The following is a 19,704-nucleotide window of genomic DNA, read 5'->3' on the forward strand; positions in this document are numbered from 1 at the left end:
AGAATTAGTGGTTCTGAGAGGGAAGGATTCCGGTCTTTGAGGGAGTGCTCCCAGGTGCTGTGTGCGTATCCGCGGGTGTTTGGGTGGGAATCCAAGGGTCCGACTCTGGTGGTCGGTCCAGGTCCGGGTGTGCAGACTGTACCAATTTGCAGAGAGACTTCTGTATTCCAGATTCTTGCCCCCAAAGAGGTTATGCTCCGAACACAGACCTATGTTTTGAGAAAGTGGGAATTTGGGCGATGGGTCCAGAAGCCCAACATGCTGCTTGCAGGGCGAGGCTGGTGCTGCAGACAGTGGGCCTTCGATGGGCGGGGCTTTTTCGAGAGCCTCAGTGCGCATGCGCTGGGTTCTGAGGCACCCTTGAGGAGCAGCTTCCCGGGCAACGCGTCACTGGGCAGGGTCTGTGCCTTTGAGGGCGGGGCCGCTCCTCCTCTCCTGAGCATGCGCAGTGTTTGCTGCGACCCAGGGCGGTTGGCGCTTGGGATTCATCTCTTCTGAATCCCCAGATTCGTGAAGCACTTGCAGACAGGGAGGCACTTGAGTCCTCTGTCCCGGGTCCCTGCCCTCTCCTGTCCAGCCCACGATCGACACTCCCGGCCTCGGAGTGTCTGACCCTCCCCGCTCCGTGTGACCTGCGCGGCGTGTCCTGGACGCCCCGAGTGTCCTCCCCGACCCCGGGTCCCTCTTTCGGGAAGTTCGGCCTCGGCTCCCAGAGCCCGACGCCTGAGCCCGCGGTTCCCTCGTGGGGTATGCATGCCTTCAGCTCAGAAATGTGGGAAGGTTTGGGTGACAAGGGACAATTTTGACGTCCTCCACGAGGGGACGGAGGCGGGGACCCGGGCTGTGGTGGACCTGGCGGGTCGGGCCTGGACGGCGACTGTGGGAGCGCGGATCTGCTGATGCTGAGGGTCCGCGTTAGCGGGGAGAGCGGGGTGGGAAGGAGCATGTGGAGGACCAGAGTGAGGGGCTGTTGTCGTTGTTAACAGGAACGTGTGTGTACAGTGTGTCCGCGGTTGCAGGAAATCATTAGGACTGTAGGTCTCAACAAGTTCAAGGACTTTGAAGTTGTGGAAACAGATGATTTTTTCCACATCTCCTTATGTGCATGTTCCTACTTTTGTCCATTCAATGAGTTTTACATGAAAAGTTTTCAATAAACATGTAAAACATTTTCCACAAAGTATTGAAAACACTTCACATTAGAAATGTTCTGTCGATAGAGCTTCCCTTCTGGAAATTTAGTGTTAAGGTTTTGGAATGTGAACATATTTTGTTATTTGTATAGTACTATCCATTCCTCTCCTGAGATTTTAATTTACTACTGGAAATCCTAACCAATTGCAATAGTTTGTAGAGAAAAAATGCCATGAAAACACCTTATGTTTTTCCTCTTTATTTTCAAAATGAAGTTGCTTTGATTAGACATTCTGTGCTGATTTTCTTTTTGTTACCCATAGTTCATCTGAACACAAGCTGTTTCTGAATTAAAATATTTTTAATCTAAAGATAGAATCCCATTTTTAATGAACTTAAAGAAGTAGCAAGACCACTACTTTATTTTTTTCATTTATTTAGGAAATAGCTATTGCCAAAGTAAAGGGGTAGATACTATTTTGTCTTGTTATATAAGGGGGATGTGGTTTGCAGAGGAGTTGGTTTCTTAATAAAGCTGGAGTTTCAAGGGATACCCGTGTTCATCTATGCCATCTCTCTAGTTCCAAAATGGTTGTATCCCATTCTAGAAATTTGAAATAATGTAATTTGAATTCCTTAATAAAATTTGCATTTAATTTTGTGGGGAAAAAAAAAAAAAAGAAATGTTCTGTCAGCGCCGCCCGGTGGCTTAGCGGTTAAGTGCATGCGCTCCACTACCAGCGGCCCGGGGTTGGATCCTGGGCGCGCACCAACACACCACTTCTCCGGCCATGCTGAGGCCGAGTCCCACATACAGCAACTAGAAGGATGTGCAACTATGACATACAACTATCTACTGGGGCTTTGGGGAGAAAAAGGAGGAGGATTGGGGGGGATGTTAGCTCATAGCCGGTCTTCCTCAGCAAAAATAGGAGGATTAGCATGGATGTTAGCTCAGGGCTGGTCTTCCTCACAGAAAAAAAAATAATGTTCTGTCAAATACTGATCAGAGTCTCTATGAGCATTGATTTACAATGTATTGGTTTTTGCCTGCTGTCATGGGATTACTCCCTTTTTTCGTTGAATAGGGAATTTTTCCAAATTTTGGCCCAAAGAGATTGTTTATTTTTCTTTTGTAATCTGATTTCATGTTTTATCTTTAATCTTTGTAGTTTTTATTCTTACACATTCTTTTTATCTGTCGTAGCTGAGCTTTTCCATTATTTCACAAAAGTGAAAAGTGCTCTTTGTACATCTAAATAGAATAGAAATTAAGACAATGAAAAGCAAAGCTCCTCTCCCATTCTTAGCCCTTCTCTGCCTCCCCTCAGCAAATCCACTCTAATGTCTGGTGTGACCTTCCAGAAGTTTCCGTGTGTATGAAAGCATGTCTGCGTGGACATGATGGAGGCGGGAGGTGCAGGGGAGCAGGCCCTCTGCAGCTGAGGTGCCCGGATGAGACCCTGACCTTGCCACGCACCATGTGACCTCTGGTGAGGGATGCCCTCTGTGCCTCAGTTTCCTCATTTGTAAAATGGGGATGAAAACCAGACCAGATGAATCTTTATTTTTAAAGGATTGTAAACAACGCCTGAAAATACTGAACTTTCTGTAAGTACTTGTTACAAAATGAACTTTTGCTGTTTGTTTTTATGTACACACGTAAAGACCTCATTCTTTTCCTGTGTTATAGAAGAATTTGAAATATTTTTGTATGAGGGAGTATTATTGTGGTACCTGGATTTACCAAGATGTATTTAGCCAACATCTTTTTTTTCAGAGATTTCAAAGATATTTTAATGACATGAAAAATGTTCACAATGTAATGTTGAGGAAAACAAAGTAGGATACAAAACTGTAGACATACCGTGAACCAAGTTTTTAAAAATGGCCACATTCTCATGTTGGTTCAGTTTTTTGTTAAGGCTGTTGAAGTGTGACCAGCTCATCTTTCTCCAAGAAACTTGGGTGACAGCACCATTTAACTCATACATCTGGGGCTGGTTTTTCTTTTTTCATAGCTCAGATTTTTTTTTTTTTTTTGCTGAGGAAGATTGGCCCTGGGCTAACATCCGTGTCCACCTTCCTCTACTTTATGTGGGACGCCGCCACAGCGTGGCTTGACAAGCAGTTCATCGTTGCACCTGCGGGATCCGAACCTGCGAACCCCAGGCCACGGAAGAGGAACGGGGGAACTTAACTGCTATGCCACCGGGCTAGCCTGCTATAGCTCAGATTTTTTCATTTTAGTTTTTCTCTCAAACAGCACCCAAAAGTATGCCCAGCTCATAGCAGGTGCTCAATCAATAGTTTTGGAATGACTGAGTGAATATTCCGTCCAGCCCCAAGTTGTGTTGCTGTTGCCTCCTAATTATCGTAGGAATGAAATCAAGTCCTGTCCATTTCCACTCTCTGCACTCTGGACCACTTACGATCTCCTCGCACCTAGATGTTTCGCCCACGCCCGCGGTCACCTTCCAATGTACAGGCCAAAGCTAGGGTGAAATATGAGTCACATATTTCTGTGGCTTCTGAAGACTCTCAGGATGAGTCACAAGCTCCTCCCCGTGGCCGCCCGCACGGCCTGCCTCCACCCCAGCCTCCCCTCACTCACTCCTGAGACCCTCCTCCTTGTCCCCAGCCACCCTGCCCTTCTTGCTGCCCTCGAAGGTGCTTTGACTACTCTGACCCCAGGGGACTTTGTACACACTGTGTACTGTTTTAAATAGAGAAACCTGAAGAAATTCACCAACTTTGTACTTTCCCTTGCAGACTACAAAACACTCAGCTAGCCTATAGTAAAAAGACAGGAATATTTACACATCGGATTCCTTAATGACATTAAGAATCTACTCGTTAGCCACGTGGGCTGAGGTCTTCCCTTGTTAGAATTTTATTTATTCTGTATCTTGTCAGCTTAATGTGGAGACGTGCCCTTGTGAGCATTTCTTGCCACTTCAGTCTGTAATTGTCGTATTGCCTTTAGTCCTGAGACTGTATTACTTGTGTCCTTTATGGACAGGAGGAAATTAGGTTTGCTCCCTGTATATTTTAGGAAGTTGAATTTTTAATGATGTAACTCAAGAGCTCCCTTAAACAACGCTCTGGATATAATTAATTCAGCCAGTATAAAGAGTCTTCAGATTTTCTTGCAATTAGCAGAAAACACTTGTTTTCTTTGTTGTATCAACAATGATAGAAGTCAGACTAATGGTGATCGTAGCCTAAGTCACCATGTGTCCCCAGCATCATCTACCTTAGGGCTAGGCACAGAGAAGGTGTGGGAATATTGTGGCTCAGGGAATATTGAATGAATAAATGGATGTATTTGTGGGAGACTAAGATTTGGCCACCCTAAAATATGTCTCTTTACCTTGATAGTTTTCTCTGACGGACATTTGACCTCCCCCAAACTGCCTAAAGGAATTTAACTCTGGGTGTAGACAGACTGGCAGCGTCCTCGCTAAGCCCATTCTTAACAAAGTTCTGTTTACCAAATATTTACATTTGTAAAGGTATCTCCCTCTGTGTAGTGGGAAGAGGGGGGGATGACCTTATCTGTGAAAACTCTTATCAGGATGGAAGAAAACTTGAATCTACATACTCTTGATTACTATAGTTCCAGTCTCTCCAGACACATTCTCTATAGGTGGCCCTGCAAAGCATCATCTGACAAACATTTACATTTCCCTCTTCATGTAAATTGTCTTCTTCCCCTCTGAAATCCCAAAACACCACCCACCCCCAACATCCTCCTTTGTCTTTAGCTGAAGATAGTATTTAAGACGAGAATCTCTGTTATTGTGTTGAGAAACTCAGTGTCCCTGGCTTCTCCCACGTACACATGTTATTAAACTTGGTATTATTTTCTCCTGCTAACCTGTCTTGTTAATTATTTGGCCAGCCATGAGAACCTTAAGGGAAAGGGCAGAGGGAGATTCTGCCTCTTCCCCTACATATGCATGGATGGATGGATAGACAGATGGATGCGTGGATGGATGGATGGGAGGATGGATGGATGGATGGATGGATGGATGATGGATGAAAGCACTGTTTTCCACGTGTATCTGACTGGATATTTGCATCTTCACATAGTAACTTCCCAGAATTGCTGCCTGAAGTTCTTTGCAAACCTCTTTCCTGTTATGAGAGGTTTGGGGATTCGATTGGAGACGTAAAAGACACTTTCCACTCCAAACAAATGGACTGAAGTTATATTTTATTATATAGAGGATAGTAAAGGCGATAGTCTACAAACAGATCCGAATAGGTCAAATAATAAGAGGGAAAAAACACCAGCTCGACTGGAAAGGGAAAACATCCACATCGGCTGAGATAGCAGCAGATCCGAATAGGTCATATAATAAGAGGGAAAAACATCAGATCGATCGGAAAGGGAAACACCAGATCGACTGAAGGGAAATGACACAAATCAACCGGAAAGAGAAACACCAGGTTGACTGAAAAGAGAACACATCAAATCAGTTACTTCACAGTAAATCAATTACTCACATCAAATCAGTTACTCACAATATCCATGACCCAGTGCCGGGAGAGCCCTGTCAATCGACGCGGCTGGGCAAGGATCACACGTCCTGGGCAAGGTGTCCCTTCCACAGGTGGAACTCTCACCAGGTCTCAGCTTCCAGCAGTTTATATAAGCAGTTACAGAGTTTACAGAGCAAGCATCTAGTGTTTCCACGCACAAAACAGTTATCAGTGGCGTACGTGCACTGAGCCCCCTGGCTAACGTCCCAGCCCAGTAGTTGTGTACGTGCATTGTTCTCTCTGGTTATCGTCTCAGCCCGGCACAGATGGCCAGTCCATCCCGTGCTACGACGCTCCGAGAGCCTTGAACTGTTACAACTTGCAACTCCCTCTGTGGGAGAAAGGCCAGTTCCCGGGAAAAGGCCAGTTCCCACCACACAGAAAGCAGCTTTGTATTTCTTTGTGTGCTGGTGGCTGTAGGTCAATGGAGCAGCCAAACATGGCTGTACTCATGTCAGGACATATTCGGCCGTGACCGTCTCCATTAACCATAAGACACCATATTCACAGACAATGAACTTCGTACACAAGCACATAAGGCACATCCAAGAATCCAAAATCCAATGACTATAATAATTATAAAACTATCTCACAATAAAGACCCAAACCCCAAGGCAACCAATCAAATAACCCCTTAGAATATGAAATGTTATTAACTTGATCTTGCAAATCATGTACAGCATCAAAGATAACATTAGATAAGGTAACACTTAGGCCTAACAAACTAGCTTGTAGAAGTCCAGATCAGCCCCCGTCACGGAAGGTAACAGAAGGCAGGGTAATAGAGAAATTATAACTAGTTCTGCGTTACTGATCAGATATAGGCTTATACCGAGAGATTGCTTGAAGTTTCTGAGACCAAATTTCTCGGCCATTCATAGTCCAGGTTATAGGTCCCACTGGTGTAGAGCAGTTGCTCCAGCAGTGCAGGGTCAAAGGTCGTCCTACGGAGACATTAGTTGGTGTGTAGGTCTGCAGCAGACATGGAAGTGCAGCACAGCATAGTGAACACAGCAGGAGTATCTATTCACGCAAAGAAACAGAATTTTTAGGAACATGATATAACTGTTTATTTCCTGGATACATAACTATGAGTGTTGCAGTGGGCCCTTGGGCCACTACTTCTGCGGCACGGGGAGCCGCATTGGGTGGATGGGTTATAGGCAACTGCTTTCCATTTCCGTGAGCCTGATATCATTTTGGCAGAATCATCCATAAACCACGTATGTTTTTGTTGTTTTTCAGTCAATTGGTCATATGAGACACCTCATTTAACAGGAGATTCTGTTATATCAGTAATCAAATCAGGGACGGCCGCTTGAATAGCCAGAGTCACTTTGTTTAGCTCTCTGTAATCTACAGTCATTCTCCATGTCCTATCACCTTTTTTAACAGGCCAGATAGGATTATTCCAGGCTGTAGTTACTCTGCGAAGGACTTTTACAGCCAAATAATCTTCTATGGTCTCAGATATTTCTTGTTGTCCTCCAGGGATGCGATATTGTCTTTGATTGACCACTTGCGTGGCAGGTGGAATTTCTACTTCATGATGCAAACATCCCACAATTACAGCATTAATATGAAAAGACAAAGCTCTAATAGCAAATTGGTATTGTCCATCAGCCAAATTTAATGCCAATCCTTTTAGAATATCAATCCCAATTATATATTCTGATATTGGCACAATCATAACTAGATATGTGCGCCAGGGTAGTTGCCCAATTTGCATAGAAAGACTAGTGGTAACTGCCTGGATTTCTTTTCCTCCCAATCCAGTTATCAGAATTGATGTACCTTGAAACTTAGTTGGATTCCCATAGATAAGGGTGGCCTCCGCCCCTGTATCTATAAGTGCCTGCACACTAGTTGTAGATCCATTCTTCCAAAATATTTTAATTGGTACATGTGGTCTAATATCTTTTCTTATAGTGGCACTAATCGATACAGAGGTTTGGCCTTCCCCTCAATCACGTAAGTCAGCAAGAAGAGGATCCGAGGGAGGAGGCGGTGCACTAGGTGTAGTAGGCACGGGTTTGGAAGCATTCTCTATATTGTCCCTTCTATTCACTTGTTTTACATTCAGCCCTTTTTCTTTATATAGTTTCCATAATTCTTTAGTGTCAACTCCATCAATCTGGTCTTTGGGTACTCCTGCCCGGAGTAGGGCCAAAAACATATCACCTCGAGTCATTTTATCCTTTTTAAAGAATGTTTCTCTTTTTTCCCTTCCTGGAGAGTTTTCAGTTGTCTGTCAGTCTCCCAAGTCTGCTAGCTGCATAATCTTATCTGCAAGTGTTGATATAGGGCTTTCTGTTTCATTCATGAGAAGGGTTGTAATTATTTGTTTGTATGCCGGAGGTGCAGTTTTTATCAACCTGTTTCGCACCTGGACACTTAAAGTCATTTCATTTAAAGCTTCACCACACCCCAGAAACACAGCCCGTTTCATGGTTTCTTCTCTCATCTTTTGGACACAATCTTTTAAAGTATACCACGGTCTATTAGTGTCCGGCCACATATCCTCCTTGGGGTATTTATCTTGAGCTCCTTTTACTGCAAGAGCCAATAAAGTTGTACCATCAATGTCTTGTCCATGATCATTTGGGGGGTGAGCCTTCATGCTCCAATCTCTGAAAGTTCCCCGTATTACTGGAACATTGGACAAAATTACAAATTTGAAAGCATCTCCTGCATCCAGATTAATTCGTGTAGCACCCATATCATATAGGCGAACAAGCCAGGTTATAATGGCTTCTCCAGGCTTTTGTGTAGCCCGGGCTAAAATATCAGAAATTTCTTGTTGGTTAACATCCTCAATCACATCTTTCCTTAAAGAATGATGACCATCCATTTCCATCTGCCGACGGAGAAGAGGACGTGCCTCTGTGCGTTTGGGCGGTTTTTCCTCTTCCTCATAATCAGTTTCAGAATCATCATCCCAGATATCACATCCCATGTGTCCGGGTCCCACTTAGGACCGGCCGATGCTATGGCCATATGAACTTTTGTTCATTTACCTTTCCTCTCCTCTTTCTATATTTATATTTGGCAACTCTTACAGCAGCCTTTTCTGCTATAGCTTGGTAGTTACGAGCCTGATCTCCCAGTGCATGATATTGACATTGAATCATAGCCAAGCGAAACTGCAAATCTGAATTTTCTTTTTCCAAGAGTGCCTTCTCTTTCTGTTTCTTATCCCTATCTTCTATAGCCCGACGATAAGCAGTCAGCAAACACCAACCTCGCCGTGCCAAAAAAGAAACATCATCTTTCTTTTTCCTTTCCACCGTCTGCAAAGCTTTGGTCACATCCAACGGTTCAAATCGTCGCAGACAAGCATCCCAAGCTTCACATAACCCTGACCTACGAGCCCACTCCCCAGCCACAGTGCAAAAGGGAGGGTCCTCCCATCCTGGAATTTCTTCCACCTTGGCTTCAGTTACCTTTCATTTGAATAGGAAAGGCATCTCCTTAATCGAATCCTGCTCACAGCGCCAATTATGTTATGAGAGGTTCGGGGATTCGATCGGAGACATAAAAGACACTTTCCACTCCAAACAAATGGACTGAAGGTATATTTTATTATATAGAGGATAGTAAAGGCGATAGTCCACAAACAGATCCGAATAGGTCAAATAATAAGAGGGAAAAAACACCAGCTCGACTGGAAAGGGAAAACATCCACATCGGCTGAGATAGCAGCAGATCCGAATAGGTCATATAATAAGAGGGAAAAACATCAGATCGATCGGAAAGGGAAACACCAGATCGACTGAAGGGAAATGACACAAATCAACCAGAAAGAGAAACACCAGGTTGACTGAAAAGAGAACACATCAAATCAGTTACTTCACAGTAAATCAATTACTCACATCAAATCAGTTACTCACAATATCCATGACCCAGTGCCGGGAGAGCCCTGTCAATCGACGCGGCTGGGCAAGGATCACACGTCCTGGGCAAGGTGTCCCTTCCACAGGTGGAACACTGTGCATAGTGTTTCCATGCACAAAACAGTTATCAGTGGCGTACGTGCACTGAGCCCCCTGGCTAACGTCCCAGCCCAGTAGTTGTGTACGTGCATTGTTCTCTCTGGTTATTGTCTCAGCCCGGCACAGATGGCCAGTCCATCCCGTGCTACGACGCTCCAAGAGCTTGAACTGTTACAACTTGCAACTCCCTCCATGGGAGAAAGGCCAGTTCCCGGGAAAAGGCCAGTTCCCACCACACAGAAAGCAGCTTTGTATTTCTTTGTGTGCTGGCGTCTATAGGTCAATGAAGCGGCCAAACATGGCTGTACTCATGTCAGGACATTTCCCTTCCAGTTGTCTCCTCCACCCCTGTGTCCTCCTCATGCGAAGTTTCTGCACAGCTGTGCCCCGTGGGACCCCACTGCTGGGGAAGGGTCCCAGCCTCCCCTTCTGACATGAGATGTGTCTCTCTCCTCCCCACCCCATCATCATGAATGTGGCCCTGAGGGACCTGGGAGGTTTCTGGGCCTGGAGGGGTCTGCCATCAGGGGCGTCCACTTGATCCTGTTACGTTGGTCTTGAGGCCTGAGACCTGTGGAGACCCCTCGAGGCTCACTGTCAGCTTCCCTGGGCTTGCAGGCATCAGATGCCTTCCCTTCTCACCTGCACAGCACCCTCCTACTGGAGCTCTTTCAGACGCCCAGAATCCCCTCCCCTGGGGCACCCCGACACACAAACACACTCACCAAGCAACAGCATCTCTGCCGCATTCCTTCTGCAGCCTCCTCCCTGACCCCCTGGCCTCCACCAGGCCCCAGACCCTCCCTCACAGCAGGATCTTGTCCCAAAGACCCTTTCCCAGGGCCCCCCAGCTGGACCTGTTGATGGTGAGACCCTCCCCACAGCAGTAGGATCTTGTCCTGGGCAAGACTGCAAGTTCCTCCTCTGCTCACAGCCTGCCTGCCAGGCTCACTTCCCTGGAGGAAAAGCCTCAGCCCTGTTTGTTGATCTTCTTAGGGGGCTGAGACCCTCCCACTTCCTTTACCTGGGGAGGAAAGAAGAGGAGGAGGGCCTTAGTCTGAGGGGAGAGCTGGAGGGGTAGGGAGACTCGAGTTCCACAACTCAGCTTGTGGGGAAGGGGCTTCTGAGCTCTACACACAGCAGACCCCACCCTGTTGTGGGACAGGGTCTCTCCTCAGCAGGGGCAGCCACAGCTGGGCAGACACAGGGCAGGGATTCAGACCGGCCTGTCCGTGGGTGGGGGGCACAGAGACCCTGAACACCCAGGACCAGACTGACTTCAGCCCTTACCCCTCCTCAGCCAGAGGGAATCTGGGACCCTTGCGGCACATATTTGGGGTCCTGGGAAAATCTGACGGCGAGTTTGGGTCCTTGGGAGGCTCTGGGGCTCACCGTAGACACAGAGTAAGGTGGGCTGGGCCCTAGGCTACAAGATGGCAAATGAAAGGGGAGATTGGAAACCACAGGCTTTCAAATTGCCAACCCAGACTGTGACTGACCAGTGCTCCAAGGGCCTCGAGGGTGGGTTTGGAAGACTTTAACTGTTTTTATGTTAAGGAGACACAACCAGCTGCCACCCTGAAGCTAATCAAGCCTCCCTACAAGAGCTCCGCCCATGACCTTGCCTTAATTTTCATAGGAAGATCTCTTCAGGAGGAGATTAAGCCTCATTAGGGTGACCTGCAGTGTCTGCAGAAGCACTTTTCCAACTGAGCCTGTGCAAGCGAATACCCGCCTCTCCCTTTTGAATATTTTTTCCCCCACCAGAATAAAAGTTCCTGCTTCCTTTGGAAATGATTCCTCGTGGCCTTCTATTTGCTGCAAATACACTTTACTTTGTGAGACGACTTCCACTGGTGTAGGGTCTTATTTAACTCACCAGGAAGCAAGCCCACTTGGTTTGGTATCAGGACCTCTGGACAGGAATGGGGTTAGTGTCCCCCGGGGACCCCAGACCACTGAGCCACCTGCTGCTCCTGTTGCTGCTACTGGAGGAACCCCAGGGGTCCTGCACTGGTGAGAGCTTGGGCGGCCATGGGGGAATGGGGGAGTCTGAGTGCGGATGGGGGACCAGGCTTTGTGTGGGGCTGGTGGGAGGAGAGGGTACATTAGGACTTGTAGAGGGCGCGCTTGCAGGGGGCTCTACCAAAGGGGACAGGAGCGTTTGGGGGGAGCAGTGCCAGGGAGAGGGGGATGTGGGGAGGGTCTGGCGGGTCCGCAGGGTGGTGGTGTGGGCGCCATGTGTCCTGGGATGGAGGGTCCGCGGGGGCAAGTGAGTTTCTGGGGGCTTGGGAGGCGCGGGCAAGGAGGACGATAAATGTTCGCTGAAGACACGTGGAGAGGGGGGTGGTGAGTGTCCGGGGTACTCCATGGGGGGCGATGTCTGGATGGGGTGTCCCCAGGGAGCCAGATGAGTACCTCGGGCCCGTGGTGGGGTACGGTGAGGGTCTCTGGGGAAGGCAGGGAGGCAGGTGAGGGTCTGGAGGAGGCAGTGTGGGGGCGGGAAGTGTGGGAGGGGGGCTGTGATGAAACTAGCAGTGAGTGAGGGAAGTAGCAAGGAGCATTTAGGCGGCCACAGAGGGGGATGGCGAGTGTGTGTGTGTGTGTGTCTGTGTGTGTCTGCGTGTGGTCCATGTGAAGAGGGAAGGTGATCAGCAGGGAAGCTGGTATTTTGGAGCCATGATGGGGGTGGTGAGTATCTGAGGTCCACACAAAGGGGCAGGAGGCTGATGGGCTGCAGTATGGGGGTGGTAAAGGTCTGGGGACGTGAACCAGGAGGGAGGCAGGTGAGGGTCTTGGGGGGCACCAGATTTGTGCTGGCCTTATGAAACGTATCCGGGGTGCTCTCTCATGTTCCATCTTCCGCTACAGTTTGTATAAGATTATTGTTTTAATCTTAAACGTTTGTTAGAATTAACCAATGAAGCCGTCTGGGCCTGGAGTTTTCTTGCTGGGAAATATTTAATCATGGCCTTAATTTCTTAATATTTAAGGGACTATTGACTTGTTCTTCTTATATCAGCTTTGATAAGTTGACTCTTTTTTTGAGAAATTTGTCCATTGTTATTGTATGTAATTTTCTATCACTGATTTCTCCTTTTATCTTTATTGTATCTTTTGACATTTGTTATGTATTTTATGTTTTTTTCTAATGTCTTGAGATTGAAGCTGAGAGGGTTCACTATTTAGTTTCTTTTTTTCTAACATCTGCATTTAAGGCTGTTACTTGCTCTCCAGTCACTACTTTAGCTTCACTCCCGAGGTGCGATATGGATTGTTTTCATTCTCATTCACTTACAATGATTTTGTAATTTCCCTTACAATTTCTTCTTTGATCCATGGACTATATCAAGTGTGCTGTTTAATTTCCAAGCAATTGGGGGTTTTCTAAGTATCTTTTTTGTGTGTGTGTGAGGAAGATCAGCCCTGAGCTAACATCCGTGCTAATCCTCCTCTTTTTGCTGAGGAAGACTGGCTCTGAGCTAACATCTATTGCCAATCCTCTTCCTTTTTTCTTTTTTCCCCAAAGCCCCAGTAGATAGTTGCATGTCATAGTTGCACATCCTTCTGGTTGCTGTATGTGGGACACGGCCTCAGCATGGCCGGAAAAGCGGTGCCCGCCCGGGATCCGAACCCAGGCTGCCAGTATCAGAGCGCGCGCACTTAAATGCTAAGCCATGGGGCCGGCCCTAAATATCTTTTTTTTAAAATTGATTTCTAGCTTATTACCACAGTGGTCAGACAACATATTCTGAATGGTTTCAATCCTCTGACACTTGTTGAACCACTCTTCATGTCTCTGTGTGTGGCTGATTGTGGCAAACGTTCCGTGTGCACATAGAACATTCCATATGCATTAACTATGTCAAGTTAATTCTGTGGCTCAGACTGGGTACCTTGCAGATTTTATGTCTGCTTGTACTCTGGTTATTGTGAGACAGGTGTTAATATCCCTTGAAGTGTTTTGGATCTCTCTCTCCTTTTAGTTTTGCTAATTTTGCTTTAGGTATTCTAATTTTATTTATTTATTTTTTTCCCCAAAAGCCCCAGTAGATAGTTGTACGTCATAGCTGCACGTCCTTCTAGTTGCTGTATGTGGGACTCGGCCTCAGCATGGCTGGAGAAGCAGTGTATCGGTGCGCGCCCGGGATCCAAACCCGGGCCGCCAGCAGCAGAGCGCACTCACCTAACCGCTAAGCCAGGGGGCCGGCCCGCTTTATGTATTCTAAAGCTTTGTAATTGGAAACATGCAGATTTATGATGGTGAAATCTCCCATTGCATGGGCCTCTCTTTACTCTAACAGTCCTTTTTCTTAAATCCTGCTCTGATGTTAGTAGAGCGATGCCAGCCTTCTTCTGGGTAGAGCTTACATTTATATCATTTTTCCATCCTTTCCATTTTAGTCTTCTGATGTCTTTGTGTGACTCTTATAAGCAACATAAGTTGATTTTGTGATTTTTTCTTTTAAGCGTATCTGGTAACTTTATTCTTTTACATGGAGTTTTTAGTCCACTCACGTTAATGTAATTACTGTTATGTTTGGGTTTATATCTACCATCTCGCTCTATACCTTCTCTTCAGCCAATCTATTTGTTCCTTTTTATCTCCTTTTCTTTCCTTCTTTTGGATATCTAGCTTTCTCAATACTCCATTTTTTTCCTCTATTAATTTGTTAATTGTCCATCTCTTACTCTTCTCACAGTGGTCATTTTAGAGATTATAATATGTATTAGTATTGTAGCCAAGTACTAATTATGACTTTTAACAATTCCCAGATATTGCTAGACCTCAAACTCCATTAAACTCCAGCCCCCCGAACTCTCACATTATTGTTGTCATAAACTTTAGTTGTACATAAACTTTTAATTCCATAGAACATGAAAATGATGGTTCTGTTCCTTCAGTATTCCTCAGATCTACTCACACAGTTGGTCTTTGGGCTTCCTGCCTGCGTTTGCTTCTTTCATTCTGGGATAACATCTCCTCTGCCTGAAGAGCTCCCATTGGCTTTTCCTTTAGTGCAGACCTGATAGCAGTGACTGTGAACATTTTTTTTTCTTAAACCATCTTTATTTTGACTTCCTTCCAGTATAGTATTTTTTCCTGGCTATAGATTTTTAAGTTGGTGACGATTTTATTTCATCACTTGGAAGATGTCATTTCATTGTGTTCTGCTTTCCATCATTTCTGTTGAGAAGTCAGCTCTGACGGTCTTATAAAATGCTCCTTAAAAGTAATATGTCTTATTTTCTCTGGGTGTTTTTATTTGCATTGTTTCTCTCTGTCTCAACTGTTCAATATTTTGGCCATGATGTTCTCAGGTGGCTTTGTTTCTGTTTATCCTGCTTAAAGCTGAGAGCTTCCTGAACCTGGCGTTGATGTCTTTCATCTGTTCTGAACAATTCTTGGGTCTTATCTCTTTGAATAATGCCAGGGTTGCATTTTCTCTCTTCTCTCCTGAAACTCCAATTACACAGATGACAGGGTCACACATGTCACTTATGCTTAGCTTTCTTTTTTTCTCCATTCATATTTCTCTAAGCTTCTGTTTTTCTTTTGCCATTTTCCCATCCTCCAGCTCACTAATTCTGTTTTTCTCTGTCTAATGTGCTGCAGATCCCATCCAGTGAGTTCAAAATTTAAGACATTGTGTATTTCCTTGCTAGAATTCCCATTTTATTTTTATACATTTCCTTTCTCTGGTAAAATCCTCTTTCCTTTCAAATATTTTGCCCACTTTCCTCTATTTTCTTTTTGTTAATATTAAATTTTTTTTCTGCTTATATCAACATTGGGATCGTTTGTAGGTCGGCTCCAATTATCTGGGATCTTCTCCATTTCTTGATTACCAGTCTTGGATTCCTGCCTCTTTGGAGGTCAAGAAATTCACGTTGAATCCTGGACGTTACCTACATCACACCTGTCATAACTTCAGTTGATGTTATTTTCTGCCCAGGAAAGGTTGATTCTTTTGCTCGGTTCAGCAGACTATACGAGGGCCTCTTCGCCTCAATTCAATCAGGATGGACCTGGGTCAGCACAGGGTCACAGTTGTAGTAGGATTCCGTAATCGGCACTGTGACCTTCAGAGCTTTCAGCTGGCAGTTCCTCTCTTCTCAGTCCTGAAAGAACGTGGGAGATTTCCGTTCTGCTTTTCGGAGGTTCCCAGTCTCCCGCCCTGTGCAGCTGTGATCTGAGTCATTTCTGCTTCTCTCTCTGCCCAAATATACTCCTGCTTTCTCTTCCACGTCTTAACGCCTCTCTAATCTCTTTCCACTCTAATATTTTTGCCTGACCCTCTCTTCCGCAGGTCCTGTCCATAACAAAACACTCTGCTTGGTTCCTTGCACTCCCCTCTGGGATGGATCAGAACAGAGTAGCCTGATTTAAATGACTCAAGACAGAGGCAGCTGTTAGAAACCTTGAACTTGGCCAGCGAATCGCCCACGTGTCCTCCTCCCTCAGGAACCCACACTCTCCGCTACGACCTCATGGCCCTGTCCCTGGACAGGCCTGGGAAACCCCAGTTCCTGGCCCTGGGATACTTTGATGATGAGCTCTTCTTGCGCTATGATGGCGAGAGTCAGAGGGCAAAGCCCTGGGGTCTAGGGATCAAGATGGACCTGGGAGCTGAGACCTGGGAGAGAGACCAAGGACCTGAAGGAGAAGGAGCGACAACTCAGACAGTTGCTGACAGAGATCACGGGCCAGCAGGGCCAGGGCTCAGGTGAGTGGGGGCAGAGCCAGGGGCACGTGTCTCTGAGTCTGGTCCCTGCCCTGTTTATCCTGCAGCTGGCGGAGGGGAGGGCACAGCAAGGCTGGAATTGCACAGAGAGGTGAGGCCCCCCTGAGACTGCACCAGGTTCCTCACATTTGGGTGGATGAGGCGACATACCCCTCTGAGCTGGAGTCCTGTTGGGTGGAGAGGTTCTGGGACAGTGAGGTGACAGGTCACTGCCTGGGGTGGGCCAGGCCTTCACTCCCTCCAGGCCACACTGGGCTGTGAGCTCCAGGGAGACAGCACTAGAGGCTTCTGGCGCTTGGGCTACAACAGGCAGGACTTCCTCACCTTCCACTCACAGACCCTCACTTGGACGTTGGCCACGCCCTCAGCCCAGCACATCAAGAAGCTCTGGGAGACCCAAGGCCCCAGGGCTGATCTGGTTAAGGATTTCCTGCGTGTGACTTGTCCTGCCCAACTCTGGAGATACCTGGCCTCCTGGAGGGGCCTCCTGGAGAATACAGGTACTGACCCTGGGTGAAAAGGTCCACCCACGGGGTCTGCCCCTGGTTCCCACAAGGAAGAGAACTTCCCTGCTGTTCTCTGAGTGGCTGTCCTGCCCTGGCCTTAGGTTAGGTGCTGAGTTCTGACTGAATTGTGGGAGAGGCACACCCATGTTGGTGGGTGAGGGGTCTCCTCTGGACCCATTACTGGTCAATCAGCTGGAGAAGTGGAGAGTCCCAGGATGTGGGCCCAGATCTCAGGCCTCAGGCCCCAGGCAGGCAGGAGAAGGAAACCTTTTCTCTCCAAGACCCTCATTCTCTGGGATGTTGACTTTGAGTGGGGGTGACATCTAGGTTTGAACTCCTTGTAGAGACCCTAATGTGGGGCCAACTTGGCCGGGAGCCAAGGTAGAACAGAATATTCCAGCTCTGGAGTAAGGGTCACATATTCAAATGCAACGTACCCCGAATCATATTCCCAGGGTCATCCTACTTTTGTTCTGCTTTCACTTTTAGAAAAATCCAATTTCAAGTTTCCCCCTTGTGTAAGTCCTGTGCGAGAGAATAAAAAGAATGAGTAGATACTGGTGTGTGTAGGGGTGGGCGGCGGATGAAAAAACCTATAATCAACCAGAGGTCCCCAGAGGAATGTAAGTCCCAGGACAAAAGAATCGGGCTGTAGGGCCAGCTGGCCATCCTTGTGGACAGTCCCTCAATCGCCCCCTGGAGCATGTGGAACCGATTCTGTTGGGAAGGAAGGAGGTACATCACCGAGGCCAGATGCTCACTCCATGTAGAGCAGAGCAGCCCCTCTGTCCCATCAGTGCCTACAAATTCTTCAGAACTTTGTGCTGAGCATCCTCAGGTGGATGCGATGGCCCCTGAGAGCAGAGAGTTCATCTGCTCTCAGGCTCTCCAGGTGGGCGAGGGCCGGACCCCCTCCAAGGGTCCTGGGGCTGTTGGAGCAGCATGGGGGCCTCCCACAGTCCACTTTCCACTGGGCTGTAGCCCCCGTGGAGGGTTGGCTGGGGGCGAATGTGCACGGGTCATTTCTAAGGGCTGGCTGGTTCCTGCTCTTGGTTTCCCTGCAGTGTAAGGAGGGAGCGTCTTGGCCTCAGTGAACTCTGCTCTGTCTCCCCCCAGGTCCCCCGTCAGTGACTGTGACCCTCAGTAAGAACCTGCTGGGCAAGGTCCTCCTGAGGTGCTGGGCTTTTAGCTTCTATCCTCGGGGTACCACCCTGACCTGGCTTCAAGATGGGGAGCCCATGCACCAGGTCACCCTTGGGCCTGGGGTCAGCCTGCTCAGTGGGGACGGGACCTACCAGACCTGGGTGGACACTCGGATCCTGCCAGGAGAGGAGCAGAGGTTCGTCTGCCACGTGGGACACTGCGGGCTGAACACCACGGTCCCTGCAGTCTCTGGTGAGAAACTGGGGGAGCCCTTGGGGTCCAGGGAGCTGGAGGCAGAGTTGGTTTGGGATCCTTGTATGAAAAAGGGCCCACTGCGTGTAATTGAACCCCATTTCATGGTGACCTCCAGGAACTCAAGGTCAGAGCGCTTCCTGTGCGGCTGCTCCTGCTGCGGCTCCTCTCGCTGTGTCCACTGTCGCTGCTGTGCTGTGTTTGGTGGTGGTGGAAGCCTAGACGAGGAAGCACACAGAGGATGTGAGAGCCCAGGGGAGAAGCACATGGGACAGAGAGGAGGACGGATCTGATTCTTCTCTGGGTGGTGAGTGGAGACAGCTCTCTTCTGTTAAAAACAAGGCAGCAGTCCCCAACAGAGTCCCTTATGCTAAGTCCCACGTCGTCACCAAAGCAAGACTTCATTCAGTGACAGTTTCAGCTCTCCCAGAAATAGAATCCTAAACCCCTCATCCAGGAATCTGCTCAGCAGTAGTCAGGTCATCTGTCTGATGGGCCCCTGCCATCCCCTAAAGGAAGGTGACCTTGCAATAACCAAGCTGCCTTTTTGCCTAACTTAACTTCCCTGTTCCTGCTCCCTTCTCCTAAAATCCCTTGCCTTGGACAGCTCTTCGGAGCTCCTTTCTGTCTGCTAGACTGGATGCTGCCCGGTTCATGATTTGTGAATGAAGCCAGTAAGATCTTTGATACTTACTCAGTTTGATTTTGTTTTTTAACATGTCTTCCCTCCAGGAGCAGGAGAAGAATAGACAAGCCCTCTTCCTGCTTACAGGATGAGGGGACCAGGTGTGTTTTACGACAACTGGCTTAAAAAAAAAAAAAAGATAAAGACTCAACCATTGGTGTTGCCTTTCAAATTCGCATAAGCCCTGGACCCCAGGATATTCACTTAGTTGAGAAAGAGAGATGTTTTTTTGTATAGAAGTAGTCCAAATAAGAAAGATAGAAAAGCAAAGATAGAATTACATTATTACCACTTGGTGAGCCTAATGAATGAATGGATCTCAGCAGTCACCATCAAGGGCTGCCGCATGGCCACTGGGGAGACAGCTGGATGTAGTGCGCCTCCTGGTGGAAGTACAGAGTACTACCCCTGATGTCCCTCCAACATCAATTTACTGTAAAGAGAAGGCAATTGACTGGGAACAGAGAATCATGTTTAACCACATGGTGGACAGGTCTTCCGCAAAGGCACAGTCTTTGTGGAAAACTACAGGAGAAACCACCTTGTTCCTTCACCAAATAAACTGTCAGGAAACACACAAACAAAAAAGATGGAGAGGGAATCGATATGAAGCTGGGTACCTGCGGGTTACTGTAAATATTCCATATGATTAGCTTTCCACCTTGTTATGACAAGAAGTGAATCTTGTCAGTTTGCTG

General features: G+C 47.2%; 1 protein-coding gene across 1 annotated transcript in view; it reads left to right on the forward strand.

The window, feature by feature from the left end:
- LOC101391448 (MHC class I-like protein MILL2) overlaps window positions 1-18,671 on the forward strand; it is a 37,910-nt gene extending 19,239 nt beyond the window's left edge. The window contains exons 5-8 of the mRNA XM_087421922.1: window positions 16,285-16,402; window positions 16,648-16,920; window positions 18,043-18,321; window positions 18,440-18,671. Coding sequence (XP_087278048.1) covers window positions 16,285-16,402; window positions 16,648-16,920; window positions 18,043-18,321; window positions 18,440-18,543 — 774 coding nt within the window. The 3' untranslated portion in view covers window positions 18,544-18,671. The remainder of the gene's footprint in view (window positions 1-16,284; window positions 16,403-16,647; window positions 16,921-18,042; window positions 18,322-18,439) is intronic.
- The last annotated feature ends 1,033 nt before the right edge of the window (window positions 18,672-19,704 follow it).

Source organism: Ceratotherium simum, chromosome 33 (assembly GCF_057802395.1).
Source record: "Ceratotherium simum simum isolate JZ-2026a chromosome 33, ASM5780239v1, whole genome shotgun sequence".
NCBI classification, from domain to species: Eukaryota; Metazoa; Chordata; class Mammalia; order Perissodactyla; family Rhinocerotidae; genus Ceratotherium; species Ceratotherium simum.